Genomic DNA, 16,711 nt, shown 5'->3' with positions numbered 1-16,711 from the left:
AATTTTCAACAGAGATATCTCTTGGACTCTTTCATTCTTTCTGTTTACCGCACGGTAACAGAAGTCTGTACAAGTCTCCCGCTGCATCGCACTGCGATAATGCGAATGATTTTGCAGACATCTGAGTTTGTCTTCAAAATATCTCGTATTCGTAGGTGGTACAATTGTTCATTGTTCAACCCGAATTACAAGATGTGTCAGAAGACATCGCCTACTCTCCGACCTGACAGCTCTACCTCCAAATGTTCAGCCCATGAGAAGCAGTTCTTCAGGCGGCTTTCACCTGTGTTTTCATTACCGAAGAACGCTCCGCTTTCATTGCAACTACGACTTCTCACCGGACAGCAATGAAATAGCGGTTAGCGTTTTCAGTCATTTGTAAGCACAGGTTATGAATCTTGAGATCCTTCTCTCGATTCATATGTGAAGACGTAGGTTGCATTCAATATCTACTTCGTCGTCAACGGTACATAGTGTTGTTTTACCTTCAGGGACCTCGGTCTCTAGAATGGCAATTGACTTTCGCCTGTTGGGTACATGCCTTAAGAGAATCATCACCTCGCTGTCCGGCATGGTGACAAACAAATACATCATTTGTTTGGTCTCTCGGCATAACCCTTTAAAGGCGAAGGTCACGTGACTTACTCGGATGCTTTGACAAACTTGCCTCCTACCGAACGCAGTCAGTCGGCAGCTGCAGAGCGCCCGAGTCAGTTACGAATTACGCTGTTGACTTAGTTCGGTTGTTACACAGCAACCATTACTTCGTTTTAATAGCTTGTCACAGTGCCCATACCATTGACACCCACCATGGAGTTGTCGGTGTCCTATCACTACCGAGAACTTCGCTGCATGGGGATAGGCAGGATGCGAGAGACTTCGTTGCTAACGGACAGACCAGTATGGTACTGGACATCACCGAAGTAGAGAAGAGGGATAGGTCATGCGACTATTTCCTTCTTTTCCTCTGAGAACTGCATGACTTCTCCTGCGAAGTCAGCACCCAGGGGATGGGGATCCGTGACGCTCGATTTCGTACCGAACTTCGTAGCGAAGACTCAGAACCCTTCGGTCCCTGACGATTGGTTGCGAGTCGTTCACAATCCCCTCCCCCCTAATGGACTTCACCGCCTTCGATGCGAAGGAGATGCTGCCTTGTCCACAAGAACTTCTCCTTGGCGCAGGTACTGAAGGCAGGGGTCTGTCCAACCAGACCACATGCCCTTCCTTCTACCTTCGGGATATTGCCCACAGGTCCTTGGATCTTTTTCCTTGGGACCCGTGGTGGCTGCTCACGTTGTGTAGCGAACCCAGACCCTCGCAGCTGAACAGCATCGAGTCCTGGTGTGACCGTAAGAAGGATGGATGAATGATGAGTGTGACTGGCTCCTCTTCCCATCTTTTTCTTCCCCTCTACTGTGGTAGAGGGACACGGTCGTCACCCTGCTGGATAAGGACAAGATGCAGGTGAGCTACTCAACAGAGCCCCATCCTATCCCTTTCACTAGGGATAGGAGCGTATATCCACCACTTCCTCCAACAAGGGGGAGGAAGTGGATGCCAGCTTGAGACAACCCATACTTTATGTTGCCTCTTGCAAACAGGAACAAGTTCTTGCTTGCTGGTACGAAGAGATACGCTTGCCTCTCTCTTAGTACTCGGCCCAGAGGTCTGACCATTGATCCTGCGGTGCACACCCCGATCAATCGGACAGAGGCTTGGATCCCTCCCTCGCTCTTACGACCAGGGAGGCATTCCAGGGATGGACGAACACCAGTCTGTTCATCAAAAGACTCAGATTCCTCCCACACCAAGAAGTGAGTTCTTCCTATTGTTAAAGGACCTGGATGTATTACGTATCGGGGAACAAATGACAATTTGTCGAAAATTGCATTTTTTCCTAACTATACAAACCTGAGGTCCTTTACATATAGTCCCTCCTCATGCCACCCCTCACTCTGCGTATTTTGCATGGGCCAAAAGCAAAAGTGATTTGTTTTACCTGTCGACAAGCAGTTAACTACCGTTCTCCCCTTGTTCGAAGCTTACGACCGTTCCAGCTGCCTCGCTAGCTACTTCCTATTGTTTAAAGGACCTCAGGTTTGTATAGTTAGGAAAAATGCAATTTTCGACAAATTGTCATTTTTTTAAGGTGCAAAAACCCCCTCCCCCATTTATAAAACCTCTCTATCTCTCTCTCTCTCGTCTCTCTCCTCTCTCTCTCTCTCTCTCTCTCTCTCTCTCTCTCTCTCTCTCTCTCTCTCTCTCTCTCTCTTGTTGTGTGTAGTGTAAACTTGATATTTGAAATTTGTTTAGGCTTGCCCAATATGAACATGCGTAGTACCTGCACTTTTACATTCTCTACCCATGCCTTATCCAATAAAAAGCATTTATGTTTTATTTATATTTATATACAATGTACTAGCCGATGGAAGGTAGTAGACCCAAAAGTAACAGGCGATGCCAAAAAGTCCACCATCTAACAAGCAACCGATGGCTCTTGGGTGTTCTTGAACTGCAGGTGATAAGGAAAATAAGCAAGAAAAATTCTGTCACTTCTGAAGGAAGCATTAATGGAGGAGAGGGGGAGACAAGACTGTTAAAGAGAAGAGCGAGCAAGCAAATGACACTCCTTGGAGGAAAGCCATTATCTGGGAGCTGGGATGGATACCCCATACTTCATACATACTCTACTGAATTTAAAGTAAAAGACACAAAGGCAGCCAAGATACTGGGGCACAAATAACAGAGGCAGGTAAGGGCATGTGAAGAGGTTGAGAAGTGGATGCATCAGAGAATAAGGAGACATCAAATTCACAGGAACAGGGTTAGTAGGGAGAACAATGGTGATGAGAAGTCAAAGCCACCAATAGAGAGAAATGAACTGAACTGAACTGAACAGACAAAAAGCAGGAACCAGGAACCAACATGGAAAGATCATAGGCCCATTTCCAACATCCTATGTAAGGAAAACTCGTCAAAGAGAACAATTACAAGGAGTTCACAAGGACATAGAGACTCCTGAGCAAGGTAACAAGGAGAAGTAAAGGGCTAAGCAAGGGCAGTTGTTACTGTGTATGTTCAAGCTGTCAGAATGCAACATAAAGAAAGAACTTATGAATACCAAAGTAGAAAAATAAGCATATTCAAAGTGTCTTTTCTGAGGGAAAAGAATCCATATGTTATCTTTTCAGAAATCTGAAAGCAAAGAGCATTTATAAAAAAAAAAGCACAATGACTGAAATCTACATAGATTGGGTGCACTATAAACATCCAATGCATTCAGAGCTACACAGAAGAATGAGATGTTGCAAGCAGACCATGCACTGTAGGCATGTGCTGTGGGACCATTGTTACTTCAGCTTTTTAAAGTGGATTATAGCTGGTTTTGATTCACATGGAATATGGGCTAATTATGATTATGTATTGGTTTATGTTTCAACAAAAATTTGCTGTTTGAAAATTGTTTCTTACTGTTTTAAATAATCTCATTACTTTAACTTGAAAAATGGATGCAAAGATGACTTCTTGAGTTCATGGTGTTACTGTTGCCAATTTATTTGTTTTCACTTCCAGAGGTCAGCTGTCAACTTATCGTGAATTATGCTCACTGGCAACAGACCTTAATCAGACCAGATTTAATCTACAAGTTTATGAATCTAGCCATCATAATTCTGTTTAGGAATTCCAAAAAGGTTAGATATTTTTATGTTTTTGTAATGTTTTGGTTGCTATGTATTATTTTATTGTTCTGGAAGGAAGATGTGAAGTAGAAAGGTTTTTATGACTTGTGAAAAGAAAAGAGGTTATTAGGGGATGAAAGTAGACAAATTCACATCAGGAAACTTTTTCTAAATTTGAATTCATGTTGATTTTCTGCATTGTTACTGTGAAACTTGAATAATTTTTCAAGTGTATATTTTCCTGGTTGCAGGGCTTAGTTGGCATTTCCAACCAGTATCAGTTAGTATAATGCCCTGATACATATTTTGGGGAATAAAATATTGCATATTATTTAGTATAATTGAAATTAAATTTTTTGGTAATAGCCTTTATGATAATTGTTTATGTTGTATTTTCAGGGAGCAGCATGGTTTTAGTACACTGGCCTCACAAGCGGGAATGCAACTTGAAACCATATTTGCCACAAATTATACCAAAATTAAAATTAACAAAGAGACCAGTATGGACCCAACACCAAAGATTCAGCAAACCCATGACTTCCATATGGAATGCTCTAGTCACAGACTACAGCAAAAACTGTAAGTAGTGACTGTATTCTACTCTGCTACATTGTTAAATTTTTTAACAATTGTAAATGGAAGTAGTACTTAAATTTTTCCATAATCATTGTTTTGTTTTTCAGATTGAAAAGTATTATGAACCCATACTCTGGTGATCTCATCAACAACCTGAACTCATAGTTAACCAATGGAGAGTACGAGAATCTGCTTGCCTGGCCCTGACTGATTTACTTAGAAGACAGTCAGCAATAAATGCCTTATCTCATATAAATGAGATCTGGACTGTTCTCTTCCGAGTGCGTGATGATATTAAGATCTGTAAGACTGGCATCAGAGAAGACTTGCAGGCATTAAGTAAAAGCTGTATCAAGGTATAGTGTTTGCATTCTTGAGTATGCATATTGAATATTTTAAATTTTTTTTGCACTTAAATTTTCGGTGATATATTTCTGTATTTTTTTTTCCAAATAATCCAAATATCTTCCATCTGTGTATTCATTTTTGTATTTCATGGTGGTGAAGGAACTGGTGAGAAGTCAGAAAATGTTACAGGAAGTTTTACCATCTTACTCACGTCTGGTATCACAAGTACAGTCTCAGAGGTCAGAAGTATTAGCTTGCAAACTGTATCAAAATTATGTCGATCAGGGGGATCATTAGTGAAACCTCATTTGGGAACTTTAATTCTGCATTATTAGAGGCATTATCGGGCCTTGAATCGCAAGCCCTAAGTTATACTTCAGTAAGGTTAAATGAGGAGGGGACAGAGAAAAGTTAGATGTAGCTAGAATAGCTGCAGCACGAGGTACACCAATGATGGACACTCTTAACTATGTTTTGCAGTTTGTAGATGAAGAAGCAATGGAAAAGCTAGTAGGAGGTCTGGTGAGTACCTCAAAAAACTCTGTGGACTTGCAAGTCGTGCTGGAGCAGCCCCATGTTGTGGTAAACTTTAACACACCTGTCCAGGACCACTAGAAAGTAAACTGGAAAACTTTTTGGCAGCACTTGTAAATGGTCTAAGTGACAGAAATCCACGTGGTCAGAAAAGTTTTATGCTAATGCAATCGGAAACCTTGTTAAAACTGCAAAACCATCCAGTGTTGAAAGATTTGCTTGCCAAAATTACAGTCTTGGTACCTAGAGAGGAAGAAGAGTAGTATCCGATTAAGTGGGGCCTTAACAATGAGAAGTATGCATGCTCAGAATAATGATGTAATGAAACAGCATGCATGTGAAGCAATGCCACTTGCATTTTTAGCCATGCATGCTGAAAAAACTCCAGATAATGAGCCCCAGTGGTGCTGAAATCTGGAAGAGATTTGGTCAGATAACACTCCTGGAACTGAATCTGGTGTGAGATTATATCTTAATGAGATCATAGCCATTTGTGAATTAGCATTGCAAAGCTCTAATTGGGCAATGAAAGCCCAGCAGGTAGAGCTCTTTCCACAGTTTCAAAGAAGCTTGGTCCAAGTATGAATGATGGTTTTGTCTCATCCCCTGGTTTATACTTTTAACCTCTAATTTGCATGGGAGGGAAACATGGACTGGTAAAGAAGCTTTAGTGACAGCTTTATCAAATGTTGCTGTACATACCAAGTCCATCTTGAGTAGTCTCAAGCATCCAGATATAGATGGACTTTTATAGAAGATGTAGTAAAGTATTAACAAGAGAAGCCAGCAAGGAAAAAATGGAATACAAAATACATGCCATAAAAGCACTTACTGTTGTATTGGATACTACGACATTGACAGATTTGAGCAAGTATTTGAAACTATGTCTTCCATATTTGAAAAATGTAAGTATCTAAAGCATTTTGTAATGCTTCTTTATTTGCACTTGTACATTATAAACTTTTTTATATAAGTAGGCCTCTACAGTTGTACATTATAAACTTTTATTATGCTAAAAATGTGTCGCCTCCTTAATGAGATTTTTATATAAAAATAAATGTGATAGGTTGAGAGCAATTTCAAATGTCCTTTCAATAAGACAAGGAACCCTTGTTTCTTTGAATTTTTTTAGAATTTATTAAAACATTATTACTTCAAACTCTTACTTAAAGAAGCATTATTCTTTAGTTTAAAATGTTGACTGCATATCAACATTATTTTAAAAGAAGATTCCACTGTAATAGATAGTGAAAAGAGACTCCTACTTAGTATGAGCAGTAAAGTGACTTAGAAGAAAGACACTTTTGAAGGAATACCAATATCAGCTTACATTACACTTCAGAAGCTTGGTACAGTACACTGAATCCCAGTGTATGCTCATTGTGGAGGTCAGTGGCCTCTTCCAGTTGAGATAGCATACCAAAAGGTCAGCTTGACCTTAATTGTGTACCAAGCTAGGGAAGAACAAATGAACGATATAGTCCTCCACACTAGTCTTTGGAAAAATAGTGAAATATCACAACACTGGAATTTGTAATGTTGGCTAGTTGAATTGCGGATACAAGGCAGGAGTGAAGAATTCATCCTGATGGAACTTGGGGGGAAGGGAAATTGCGGTGTGTCAATATTGAGGGATATCTTTTATGACATAATGTAGTGGGATGGCCTTTTAATGAATGTTTTTGCAGTCTGCTCTTTGCACTAAAGTATAAGGCTAACTAAGGCAGTGGTTTTGTTGGTATAAATTCAGTGTATTGATCTGTATTCAGGTAAGTAATGATCTGTTTATTCAAACTAGAAACAAGATTAAATGTATTTTTAAATGGTTTTATGAAGGATAAAGAAGATCAGAAGGATGAAGACCGAGGAGGATCGTAGCAAAACGGAAGAATCTCTCAGTGGGATCTCATTGATGAAATGGTTCATTCCCTTGGTCGTGCTTGGCCGAATGCCAAAGAAACTCAAGGTAATTATTGTTTTATACAAATATTCGAGCAATATTTAATTTAGGGTGTCGTAAGTCATTAAGTACATAAGGACTAAAGAAGTAAAATGTAACTTGTTCATACACGAAACAAACCTTCGGTCTTAACATTAGGATTTACTAGCGCCAAGCTGGAAACCGGTAGAATTAAAATTACACTTGTGAGATCCAGGGACTAATGGCGGATCTATACAGTCACGGGGCATGGATACCCAGAATGCCCACGGCTACCTGTGACCCACCAGTTATTTCCTAACCGCCTTTAAGATAAGACGTGTTACTGTCTATCTGATTTAAAGCCGGTTTTTCAGTTTGCCCGTTCTTTATCCATTTCATTTTTTATTTTTCATTTTCTTTTTTCTCCAAGTGTGATCAGTGTGGTAAGAGTGTATACGTGGTATGATGGAGAATTTTGCCTCAACATCGGGATCGTCTACCGTTTCGAAGAGGAGACAAAAGGGAAAATGCACCAGGAGTCGGGTGGCTTTACATGTTCTAGGTTCCTAACTTCGGGTGTCGACGCGGATCCTCATCCAACGTGTAGTAGGTGCAGGGAAAACGTATGTACGGTTACTAATCCGTGTTCTGTTTGTCGCGGTTGGTCGGTGGAACAGTGGAAGAAGTTTCTATGGGAAAAGCCAATACAAAAGGAAGGGGGTGACGCCATCTTTGGATGACCAAACCTTACCGGCTTCTTTTGTATCGGCAATAAACCAGGCTGCTCCATATGTTTCTCCACCTGCTTTTGATTTGTCTCATACCCCTTCGGTTTCTCCTAGCGGTTCTGTATCGGAAACGTCAGGAGGGGCCTTGGGGTAATTTTATGAATAATTTGCACTCTCCGTTTGTTCGCAAGCAGAGGGGGAGATCCGCCATCTTTGTTCCAGGCTCCTGCTACTCAAGCACATAGGTTTAGATGTACATGGTCCAGCGCTAGGCCTACCAGGCGTACCAACTTGGATGGCCTGCTTGCGCATTATATGACGTCACGGTTTTCAGCAGGGTCCAACAGCGCTGAATGTTCCTCATCCCCCGGGCTTGCAATTTATGGGAATTAATGCCGCGGCTTCACCATCCCACTCAGTGTTTACAGCGATGCAGAACGTGGGAGGTAGTTTGGCAGCAAACGTGCGGTTGCCAGCAGAAACCTCACTCAGTCTCCCCTACGAGAGGGATGACGTCCACAACATACAGTCACACTAGATATGGCAGGCGTGATGACGTCACAGACCGATTCTCGGCCTTTTCGCTGCACCCAGACGCTAATAACGCCTTCTGACCACCCGTCAATGCAAACTGTAATGCAGAAATTACAGGATATAGAGAAGAGAATGAATAAGAGACGCAAAAAGAAAAGTGTGATTCGCCTTCTTCGTCTTCTCTAGTTCGGCGTCATCGCTAAGTCCAATAACGTCACGGCGAGCGCCAGTCAAGCATTGGAGGAGGATTGCGGGAGTTCCTGGCGGATCCTCGGGCTAAGAGGAGAAGAATCAATTCTTCCTCATCTTCGGACCAAGACTGTCATTTCCGAAGTCAGCAAGAAGGTCGGAAAGTCAGTGGCTATTAAGCACACAAGATTGGCCAGACGAAGCCGTTCGCAAGAATCCAAACAAGCGAGAGAGGTGACGGCCGGCGGGCTAGCGGCCGAGGCGGAGTTGCCAGTTCGGATCGCAAAAACTGCGATACCTCTGGTAAAATCGACGTTGGCGGCGAAAGGTGCAGCAGAGGATGGAATGCAGGTCCCAGTTTCACCCGTAAGGCCGTTCAAAATACGTACGAAGGACGATAAGGCTCCTATTAAAAGTACGAAAAAATAGAGAGTTGGCACCTTGGCGGATACGTTCGTGGAAGGCAGTGTCTGGATAGAAGGTCGAGGCCGGGCTCGCCGACGCTCGAAAACGATGCCAATTACTAATAGAGACGAACTTATCTCTGTCTTAAGGGGGAGCCTTCATCTTGGAGATCTAAACGAGATTCTCGCTCTAGATCCGTGAGCAGAGAAAGAGTGAGACGTTCTCGTTCCCCTGCTGACTATCCGGGATCGAGCCAACAGCGGCCAGCAAAGATCAAAGAGACACGCGGCCGTAGGGGCAGGCGGCCGTGGAATTCCGGGCCGTCTGTCAGATAAGATAGAGGAGACAACATCCCTTGTGACGGAGAATGGTACACCTAGAGCCGGAGGAAGGAGAAAACCAAGAGTTTTTCTGGCCTCGTATGCAGAGGTGATTGATTTGATTCGTCAATTCAATAACCTTTCGGAGAAGACAGAAACACCGGCCAGTATGCTTCCTCCTGGAATTGACATGGCATTTGGACTAAAGAGGGATACCAAGGTGTCGTATGAAGTTGCCTTGTTCGAGTCATGCGGAATCGGTCTTGCAACACGTAAACGCAAAGATCCCAGGGAGGGATAATTCCTTAAGATCTAATAGATCATTTAAATTTATTCCCCCTCCAATGATAAAGCAAAGGAAATATTGATACGACACCAAAGGTCCCTTTGCTGTCTAGACAAAAATGGAACCCTAATGTTGTAAGGTTAAGGCCTGGATTAACCTTGGATCAGGTATGAATTGCCCTTCAATGACGTACCAAGAGGCTGCTACGTTAGAAGCAACATCTTCTTCTGTCTTTCATGGCTGCTTCTTGGTTAGACCTTTGGTCAACAGCAGTGGCGAAGATTGCATCCTCAGAAGCAACAAGGAAAGTAGTGGATGAACCAGTGTTCATTAGATTACTACAGTCAGTTCCAAGGCGATTGCGTACCTGACAAACGTAAGTGCCAATGTTTGGGCAAATATCCTGCTAATGAGGAGAGATGCAGCGTTGGCTAGACTAAGCCGCAATGTGGATTTGGATTCCCTGTTAGCAATGAGGAATGGGGATATCTTGGTTTTTTAATCGCAACTGCTGTTGCCAGAGGTCATACTGGAAGAGGCGATAGATAGAAGAAGGATGGGACACTAACGATAGGTTGGTGCAACAGGCAGTTAGGAAAACGTCTTAACAGTCAAACTACTCCTTTGGAGGGAAGACACAGCAGATGTCTCGAAAGAAGACAGTGAGGCATAGCATCCCTAATAGAGTCACAAGACCCTCTTCCCCAAAGAGGATAAACTCATCGGCCCTTTCACAATAGAAACAACAGAGGAAGGGGCAATAGGGGAAGAGGGAGAGGCTCAAGAAGATAGGATGGGCGTCCTCCCATCACTCGCCACACCAGTGGGGGGTTGCCTGGCAAATCACTGGAAGGTGTGGCAGGAACTAGGGGCAGAGCAGTGGGTGGTGGGATGTTCTCAGGATCGGTATTTGGATCCCGTTTCGCCGGGTAAAACCCCGACCCACGGGACAGGATGTCAACCATTACCCCACGTCACCTTATGGCCCACAAATCTCAGAAGGCCACTATTCTGCAGGACGAAGTGAAGAAGATGATGGAAAAAGGAGCTGTGCAACAAGTATGCAGTCGCAAACAAAAGGCTTCTACAGCAGCGGATTTTCCGGGTACCCAAAAGCCAACGGGGATGTGGAGGACAGTAATAGACCTGTCACGCTGAATCTGTTTATAAGGAAAACCAGTTTTCAAGATGGAAACCTCCGAAAACGGTTCTACAAGCAGTCAGAATCGAAGACTTTATGCTGACAGTCGATCTAAAGGACGCATACTTTCAGATACCAGTCCATCAGTCTTCAAGGAAATTTCTCCGCTTCAGTCTTGCAGGGAAAGCTTTCGAATTCAAGGTCCTGTGCTTCGGATTGACAACGTCTCCTCAAGTTTTTACAAGTGTTCACCCTCTGTCGGCGTGGGCGCATGCTCAGGGGATCAGGCTAATAAGATATCTGGACGATGGCTGGTGATAGCAAAGTCCAGGGAGAAATTACTCAGGGACAGGCGGCCCTCCTGGCAGCTTTGTCACAGCCTAGGTATTGTGGTGAATCAGGAGAAGTCAGTTGGGATCCAAGTCAACGTTTGGAATATCTGGGAATGGTGGTAGACACAACAAGCCCCCCCCCCCCCCCCCCTGTGGCCAATGATAAGGCATTGGCTTCCTAACGCCAAGGATTGGGGGTTCGTGTCCCCCAGGGGTTCCAAGCCAAAGTATTCCCTGACAGACCAAAGAGTAGAGAAATGCCAAACAAGTGGTGAATGCCTTTCTAAGGGAAAACAGACACAGCCAGCAAGACAGTGGCAGGTGGTGCTGGAATCCTAACCTCCCTGGAGAAGCTAGTACCACAAGGAAGGCTACACCTTCGGTCCCTAAAATGGAGGATGAAGGAGTTTTGGGGTCACCAACAGTAGATCACCCGTACGAGCAAATTCCCTTGTCGGCAGAAGTGAGGAAAGACTTGCTGTGGTGTGAACGACGACAATCTGACAGTGGGTGTCCCCCTTCAACAATCCTCCCCAGACACCTCTTGCTGTTCTCGGATGCGTCACTAGAAGGCTGGGGAGCCCATATGGAGGAGTTGATGGTGTCAGCAAAATGGAGTTGCAAGGACAGAGAACTCCATATAAACGTGCTGTGGAGTTGAAAGCAGCTTTTTCTGGCTCTACAGGAATTCAGGGAGAGAGTAAAGGGACACTCAGTGGTATTGATGTCAGACAACACCACAGTAGTAGCTTATATAAACAAGCAAGGAGGCCTAGTTTCTCGGCAGTTACATGTGATGACAGTCAACTTCACCATGGGCTATAGAGAACCTGGTAGACATCAAGGCCAGGTATATCCGGGAAAAAGAAACATAGTGGCCGACAAGTTGAGCCGCAGGGATCAGATTCTGGGAACGGAGTGGTCCCTACACCAACAGGTAGTGGACAGGATGCTCATGTTGTGGGAAGGACCGATCATAGACCTATTCGCAACCAGGTACAACAAAAAGTTGGAAGTGTATTGTTCAGTAGTCCCAGACGCAGAGGCAGTAGCAGAAGATGCGCTACAACACCCCTGGGACAATCTGGACGTGTAACGCATTTCCTCCATTTTGTCTAATACCGTCAGGTTCTGAACAGGGTAATGCGGTCTCAAAAGAACCTCAAGATGACCCTGGTAGCCCGTTATGGCCGAAAGCAGAGTGGTTTCCAGACCTACTGGAACTCCTAGTAGATGTTGCCAAGAGAGTTACCTCCATGGAGCAACTTCTGTGTCAGCCGCACGTGGAGAGGACCACCAGTCGGTGAAGTCCCTATCGCTTCACGGGTGGAGACTGTCAAGTATCTCCTCCGCAGCGCGAGGGTTTTCGCAGAAAGCAGCAACTCAGATGGCAGGTAATATCAGAAAAATCATCTGCGACAGTATACCAAGGAAAGTGGTCAGCATACTGTGATTGGTGTCATAGAGGGAACGTGTCTCCACTCGGTACCACTATTCAGCAGTTAGCAGACTTTCTGATATATCTCAGAACAGAAAAACATATGTCTGTATCTGCAGTGAAGGGGTACAGGGCGGCTCTAGCCTCAGTCTTACGAATGAAAGGAGTGGACATATCGTCTTCATGGGAGTTGGCCATGCTGATGAGGAGCTTTGAACAGTCATGCCCACCAAAGGAGCTAAAAGCCCCAGATTGGAATCTGACCAAGGTACTGAGTAGTCTGACAAAACCCCCCTACGAACCACTAAGGCAGTCCACAGATAGGAGCCTGACCCTGAAGACAGTCTTCTTATTGGCCCTGGCTTCAACCAAAGGGTGGGGGAGCTACATGGCCTCTCATATCTCATAAAGCACTCGAGAGGTTGGAGATCAATGGTCTTTGAGTTTGTCCCAGAATTCGTTGGCCAAGACCCAAAATCCAACAATAGTAGACGGCAGATTTGACTCCTTTACCATACCTTCCTTGGCAGACTTTGTAGACAACGACAAAGCCGAGATGCTCCTGTGCCCCGTCAGGGCGGACTAAGGGAGTACTTAAAGAGAACAAGGTACACCTCAGGCCGGGGGGTGCCGGAGGTTGTTCGTAAGTACAGGACGGAACAAGAAAGGAAGTGTCCAGGAATACAATATCGTTTTGGCTAAGGGAGACGATAAGAGATGCCTTATACGGCAGAAGACAGAGGGTCAGATAGCCAGGTGGGAGCTAGAGCTCATGACATCAGGGGCGTGAGTGCTTCCCTGGCTTTAAAAAGAACATGTCAGTGGATAAAATTCTGAAAGCTGGTGTGTGGAAACGCCAAACAACTTTCACCTCATTTTATTTGAAAGATGTTGCCCATAGATCCTTGGACACCTTTTCCTTGGGTCCAGTGGTGGCGGCCAACAAGTGATATAGTTCATCCAGTGCCCCTGGCGGGTCAGTTTGCGTCTAGTCTAAGATGAAGGTATGAGTAGAATGAATGGGATGACTGGTCTTTTTTTTTACTACTTCTTTCTTCCTACTCCTTCAACACGGGCAATATGAAGGAGAGTACCGTCAGTGCTGGAACGGACTAGATGCAGGTGGAGGTTGGTCAGCCATACTGTGAAGCTATCTTAGGTGATGATATACTTTTCAGTAGCAACACACCCCTCTGGATAATAGGGAAAAGAGGGGTGAAGGTGGATCCAGTTGCAAGGGACAAGAGTAAACAGTAGAATGGTATCTACACCCAGTGGGAGAAAACCAATAGATCCGCTTATATCTTTGGTCCTAGGTTCATTGTCCATCTCTTAGAATTTCCCTATATATTCGGAAATGGATAAGGTGGCAAACTCCCAGTCAGTTGTAGAGACTTACCTCCCTCCAATAGTAAGTCTATCCTAATGTTAAGACCGAAGGTTTGTTTCTGTATGAACAAAAATACCAAAATTTGTAACTAATTTGTATTTTTCATAACTAACAAACCTGAGGTCTTAACAGTTAAAGGCCCACCTCAAACCACCCCTCTAGCAGTCTAAACTGGGTTTAGTTAAAATATAAACTGGTGGGTCACAGGTAGCCGTGGGCAATTCTGGGTATACATGCCCCGTGACCTGGTATAGATGCCATTAGTCCCTGGATCTCACAAGTGTAATTTTAATTCTACCGGTTTCCAGCTTGGCGCTAGTAAATCCTAATGTTAAGGGACCTCAGGTTTTTGGTTTATGCTTTATGAAAAATACAAATTAGTTTACAAATGTTTGGTATTTTTTAGTTTTGTATCCTAAAATTGTGAAAGATCTTAATTTGTAAGGATCCTTTTAAATCTAAATTACATAACTTAAAGAATTTGCAAATTTATGTCTAATGAAAGGAACTGAAAAGTTTACTTGGTCAAGTAACATGTACATAGGATGCTGATTCATCCTGCATTCTGGTGGACAGCCATGTGCTTTGTTATGTGGCAAGTGGAATTTTAAAGTAAATCTGAGGTTTGTTGGAGTATTTTATTGTCAATTTCTTTAGGGTCAAGTTTAATTAATAAGGCTGATTATATCCATGTGGTATACCACTTATGTATTTTACACTTGTTATATATGTTACATCATCTTGTGCAGGTTATTATGTTACATCTTCCTGTGCTGTTTGCTGTAATTACTTATTTTTATAGCTAGTCTACTCATCAAATTCCTCCCAAATTCTATCAATCCTAAAAATTGTCTCAGTTCTCTCACTATTCTCAGTTTTGGAAATTCCCGCACCACGTTTACAAACAAATTACTGGCTCTCAAATCATTCACCATGTGCCCCAAGAATTCTACTTTTTTCCTCAAACCACTTACATTTGAATAACTTCACTCTTACTCCAGTTTCTGTCACCTTCCCTAATATTGCATACTGGGTCATAGGTCTTCATTACTTAATGGATTTAATTACTTGTCAGGAGGCTTAACCCCTGAACTGTCCATTAAATTTTCTTAACCTTCCCTCAACCACTTATATTTACATTTTCATAGCATGGCCAAATGATCTTATTCTTCTGTAATTACTTAATACAGTTCATCATCTTTTCTTTTTTGTTGTATATAATTGCAGTTTACATTCTTTACCTACTCTTCTTAACGTTTAAGATTGTTAGCATGGTCTGAACATGTCGGGCAAAATGCTGTTCTGGTTCATCAATATAAGCATAGAGTTAACTTTCTTCTACCCGTTGTTGTTTTAAGTCACAGTGCTGGGTTTGGTGGCCTTTTGAAAATGTAAAACAGTGAAATTATCAAGTCAAAATGAAATGTTGGAATTAGGGAAAAATATAAATTTCTTTAATTATAAATTATTTTTTAAAAATATGTATAAAATTTTTGTAACATTGAAAAAGTAGTTTTGACACCCAGCATTATAATATTTATGGTTAATTTTTTTTAAATGTACAAATTAAATTTTCTGTCTATGGAATCTGAAGGGATGGCTTTTTTTAATGATATCATTTGATGTCATCAGAATCCCTAATAGCTAACAATGACTAGCTACCATATTGCTTTTATTACATTGTGGTTGTTATTCCATATATCAGCCTTGGGGTTTTCCATCCCAACCCTCCTGACTCTTCCAAGAACCCACCTGACTTTCTCAGCAGCAATTCTCTATTTGTTCCTATGTCCTTATATCGTGCTAAATTCTCCAGGTTTTATATCATTGTCATCATTCAGAAAATTTTCAGGATTCTTGCAAATTATAAACCATAATCAATCCCTTGTATTTTCAGAGAAATATAGTGAACGTGTGGTACAAATGTTAAACAACAGTGTATCCCGTGTTCCTCGAAAAACTCAGCTTAGCATAGTTTGAAGCATTAAAGCATTTTTGGAGTAGACACTTCTGTTAATGGAACTTCCTGCCTCCTTGTAATGCACTTTTTGACCCACTCTTGCATCATTCCTGCCGGATATTTAATTACTGCTTAGGTAAGCGTCAGTTGATTTGTGTCTTGTCTGTAGAAGTAGACTATTTTTGAGTAACTGTTGTTAACTTTTTCTTAAAGTATTGTAGCAGATTTTGAATGTCATATCTTCTTCTGCATAAAGTACAGATGATGTTTGTCAAATTCTCTTGAAAATATGCCACTTTCTTTATAGTATAATAATATTTACCTGTTTCCCATAAATTATTTGAATGCTTTATAGTAATTGCATACAATCTTTTTGTCTATTTTTGAAACTTCTACTTTCAGGAGTTGCCAAATTTTACAGTTTAAGAAGGGAAAGCCTTGTTGTGCTGAATGAATTTCTAGAAAAAATAAAAGGTAAGGAAATACGTGTTGGTTTAATGTAGGAGACAGACTAATTATATGCAGTAACTAATTTAAACATAGGATAGATATAATTTTCCAGTTAGTGTATTCCATACTTCTATAAAAATGCATTTTTAATCGGTCGACATGAAGTTCCATTTATATTTTGATATGCTGCTTTCATGCAAAGTTTAACAGTACATATTGCACATCCTGCTGATTGCATTGAGCTTCTAAAATTTTTTTAGTATTCATAAGTAAAATTTGTAACCTAAAGGTTATTTGAATCATAAGAAACCCATCAGGCATAGTTAGGCTCAGTTCAGTTTGAATTTTTGCTAATTGTTAATGATGGGTTGGAATTAAAATATTTGTTCCATTTTATAAAGGCTGCAATTGTTTCATCACTAACTTACTGGGCATAATTAGTCTTCATTTACATTTATTGTTCATCCATACAATGT

The 16,711-nt window shown here is 42.1% G+C and overlaps 1 protein-coding gene across 1 annotated transcript in view; it reads left to right on the top strand.

The window, feature by feature from the left end:
* Window positions 1–16,562, top strand: part of LOC135209765 (proteasome adapter and scaffold protein ECM29-like) — a 104,066-nt gene extending 87,504 nt beyond the window's left edge. The window contains 4 exon segments of the mRNA XM_064242550.1: window positions 15,723–15,802; window positions 15,804–15,921; window positions 16,188–16,259; window positions 16,525–16,562. Of these exon segments, the coding sequence (XP_064098620.1) occupies window positions 15,723–15,802; window positions 15,804–15,921; window positions 16,188–16,259; window positions 16,525–16,562 (308 nt within the window).
* The last annotated feature ends 149 nt before the right edge of the window (window positions 16,563–16,711 follow it).

The sequence above is a fragment of the Macrobrachium nipponense genome, chromosome 38 (genome assembly GCF_015104395.2).
Source record: "Macrobrachium nipponense isolate FS-2020 chromosome 38, ASM1510439v2, whole genome shotgun sequence".
NCBI classification, from domain to species: Eukaryota; Metazoa; Arthropoda; class Malacostraca; order Decapoda; family Palaemonidae; genus Macrobrachium; species Macrobrachium nipponense.
Note: the sequence above shows the minus strand (reverse complement) of the source record. Positions and strands in the feature narration are given on the sequence as shown.